Source organism: Maylandia zebra, linkage group LG3 (assembly GCF_041146795.1).
Source record: "Maylandia zebra isolate NMK-2024a linkage group LG3, Mzebra_GT3a, whole genome shotgun sequence".
Classification (NCBI taxonomy): Eukaryota; Metazoa; Chordata; class Actinopteri; order Cichliformes; family Cichlidae; genus Maylandia; species Maylandia zebra.
Genome location: NC_135169.1, coordinates 3,925,339 through 3,928,699, shown reverse-complemented (window position 1 = coordinate 3,928,699; position 3,361 = coordinate 3,925,339). Strand labels below are relative to the sequence as shown.

General features: G+C 41.6%; 1 protein-coding gene across 1 annotated transcript; it reads right to left on the bottom strand.

Moving 5' to 3' along the window:
• Window positions 1-1,599: 1,599 nt before the first annotated feature.
• Window positions 1,600-2,856, bottom strand: LOC106675976 (P2Y purinoceptor 14-like). Its single transcript, XM_024799304.2, has 2 exons — window positions 2,813-2,856; window positions 1,600-2,194 (listed from the first exon to the last, which is right to left on the bottom strand). Exons 1-2 carry the CDS (start codon window positions 2,854-2,856, stop codon window positions 1,600-1,602), a joined length of 639 nt encoding a protein of 212 aa, XP_024655072.2.
• Between the last annotated feature and the right edge of the window lie 505 nt (window positions 2,857-3,361).

Below are 3,361 nucleotides of genomic sequence, written 5' to 3'. Positions count from 1 at the left end.
CCCATGGGGAATGGGAGCAAAAACAAAAGTGTTGCGTTTATATTTTTGTTGAGTGTATATATATAATATTCTGTAACTCTGTAACTTCTGTCGGTGCTGTGCTTTTGGAAACCGAATTTCCCAGAGGAACCCACCCGAGGGATTAATAAAGTTTTATCTTATCTTATCTTATCTTATCTTATCTTATCTTATCTTATCTTATCTTATCTTATCTTATCTTATAAGGAGGGAAGATGAGCGGAGATCTCAGAAGGTTGCAGGAAGTACACCAAGACAACCACTTTGCCAGTTTAGCTGAGATGATCCATTTATCTTCAGAACTCATCCTATGACTCCTCAGCTCATATCTGGTTAATGGACGTGTTTAATGTTGGAGGAACAAATCAATGAATGGGTGGGTATGTGGATTTTCAGAAGCATCGGTCACACACTCACATACTATTGTTTTCAAAAGGTAACATATGCATATGTCTGGTTTTGTGTTAAAGTGTAAGGCCAAAGATATTACAGACCAAATCTAAAAATAATTTTAATCAGCAGTTCGAAAAGCTCTTCACTTAAACAGCAGCCAATCAGAAAAAAGCTGCAAACCACAGGAAGGCTGAGAACTCTGGCCTCCTTCATGACGCTCCGAGGTCTTAGATTTTCAAACCACTTCCTGAGCTCACACTAAATGTCGTTACAGATCGTATGATGATAAAGAGCGTGAGAATTTAGTGGAGTGATACCACAAAGTAGCCTAAATATGATCCACAGAAAAAGTCAGTACATGTCAACACTAAAATACACCAGCTCATGTTATTAGATACATGCAGTGTGATTTCTGGTCATTTCTGTGTTGGGCTGCTTCAGCCACTGTATTTATTTTAGCTGATATTTTTCAGATGAGTTTTAATTTTGTTTTGCTTTGTTTTTTTTATGTGAATAAAACCCTGGCTGAGATAATACAGCACAGATGCCCCATGAAGCATTATTTAAAAAAACTAAATGTTAGTAAGTGTCACCAGGTTCCTGCAGCTCTATGATCATCTTTCCTGTTCATAAATAACAACAGATATTAAAACACAAGGTACCAAACAGACACACACTTTGTAACACTGTATACACTTTATTATTAGCTCTGTGATGAGAAATCTTGCTGTAGCAGGAGCAGGAAGTAGCTGCTGTGGTTATACGTGCACATCATACAAACATATAAATAGATACTCTAATGTGCTACTGTTGCCCTGTCTATGTAACTGATAAAGTGAAGTTAAAGAGTTTTATACAGATATTAACTGTCCCATGAGGACAAAAAATGATTTTTGATTTTGTGTTACATCAGCAGGATATGAGAACACCCTAAAGACTGAATAGACAAAAGCTGACACATGAACACTGATGTTGTTTGTGTGGGAGTGGGTTTGTGCTGAGATCAGCCTTCTATTGATCTCTGAGCTCAGTACAAACTCCTGTGGTTCATGAGGACTTGGGATCCATGACACTGGTTTCACTGAACTAAAATGTCAAACTTTTCCTTAAAGCTCATTGATTTAACTTTTTGCTATAACAATGTCCACTTGCTCTCTTGCTCCTGCTCTTGCTATTCTTGGTTGCTTGTTAGATGTTGGTCCCCACTGATACAATCCTCTGGCTCATCTGATCCCAAAAAGACTTACAGAGGAAAAAGTAAACAAGAGGGTCCAGACAGATGTTGAAAACTGACACCATGGTGGCCACCTCCTCCAAGTAGAACAATAGTGGACCCGCAGAGCAACTGGTCCACAGAAAAGTGACAGGAAGACGAACCAGATTATAGGGCACAAAACAAACACAGAAGATGCTGACCAGCACCAACATGTTCCTGCGAGACTTCACCAGCTTCTCAGCATTGGAGGAGGCCAGCTGCCTCTGCTGTGCCTGCAACACCCTGCGGGAGATGCCGTGGTAGAAGAAGACCAGGGATATGAAGACCAAGAGGAAGATGATGGCACAGATGGTGTGGAGGATTTTGAAGAATAGGCTGATTGATGCACTGAAGAGGGGCCAACAACGGCTTGGGGTAAAAGTCAGGGGTTTCTGGGTGATGAAAAAGAGGATGCTATAAGTAACTGATGGAGCCAGGAGACAAACCCAAGTGACCATGGAGATGATGTGCGCAGTTCGCACTGACTGCAGGACATGAGTTCCTGAAGGATGGACGATTTTAAGATACCTGAAGAGAGAAGACAAAGGAGACAGTAGATAACTTCACGAAGCAGTCACAGTGGTACCACATTCGCAAAGGTCATTATCAAGTTAAAATGATATGTCCACACTGTTTCCGGGTGTCATGGCGCAGTGAGTGGACGTGTTTGGTGGCTGCTCCTTACAATCAGGAATAGAAAACACTGAAAACTCGTTAACAGACAACTCAACTGAGTAAGGCGAACGTAGTTGGTGAGGAATAAGGCAAAAGGAGGCCAAAATGCCAAGGGGACAGGACAAAGCCGCAAAAACAAATACTAACAATGCAACAGGACAAGCTTGCACGAGCCCCAACAGTATAATTAGCGACTCGGCTGGAGAGCTATTAAAAGCTATCGAGTCATCGAAATCAGAAATGAAACAAGATAATCAAAGGCTGAGAGAAGACAACACGCTACAGCAGGAACTGGGCGGCAAACTTGATAAGATAAAGGAGGACATAAAAACTCTGTCGGAGAGAGTGGGGGAAGCTGAGGACCGAGTGGGAAATATAAAATGATATGTCTACACCTTGATCAGCAATGCAGGGGTTTTAGCCATTAACACTGTCATGAACTGTAGTGGGAAATATGTAAAGGTTCCTCACCTGTTGGCAGCGATATAACACATGAATATGATGCTGGCATACATGTTCATGTAGAAGGCAGAAGCTCCAAAGCTGCAGTAGACCTTTTGAATGATGAATGACTTGCTACCATAGTGGGCAATGCGCAGTGGCAGAGAGAGGCAGAGCAGGAAGTCAGCAGCTGTCAGGTTCTTCAGGTAGACCATCAAACTGTTTGACGCCTGCTGCTGAGCTTGACCAATGTAAAACTTTAGGATGAAGCCATTGAGGAGTAAACCTACCTGAAGAGACAGAGAGAGGGTGAGGAGATGAGAACCTTGGTACATACAGTGCTTTGAGAAACTTAAAGCAATTTCTAATACAGCACTGAAGATTAGAAACTTACCAGAAACACCAGACTGTAGACCAGTACAAAGAAAGTGTTGAGTGATGGGACAACTGGATCACAGGTCTGGTTGAAAGATGAAGTCCCATTTGTTGAGTCAGCCATGCTTCTTCAGCTGAAAAACAAATCCACTTTATTCTCTCTTTGAATGGCTTTACCATCATAGTCTAATTTTATTGTTAAAC

Coding starts and splice junctions, on each gene's coding strand:
- LOC106675976 (XM_024799304.2), bottom strand. CDS start 2,856: ATGTATGCCAGCATCATATTCATGTGTTATATCGCTGCCAACAG. Junction 2,195..2,812: donor TGTTATATCGCTGCCAACAG/GTGAGGAACCTT, acceptor TTCTCTCTTCAG/GTATCTTAAAATCGTCCATC.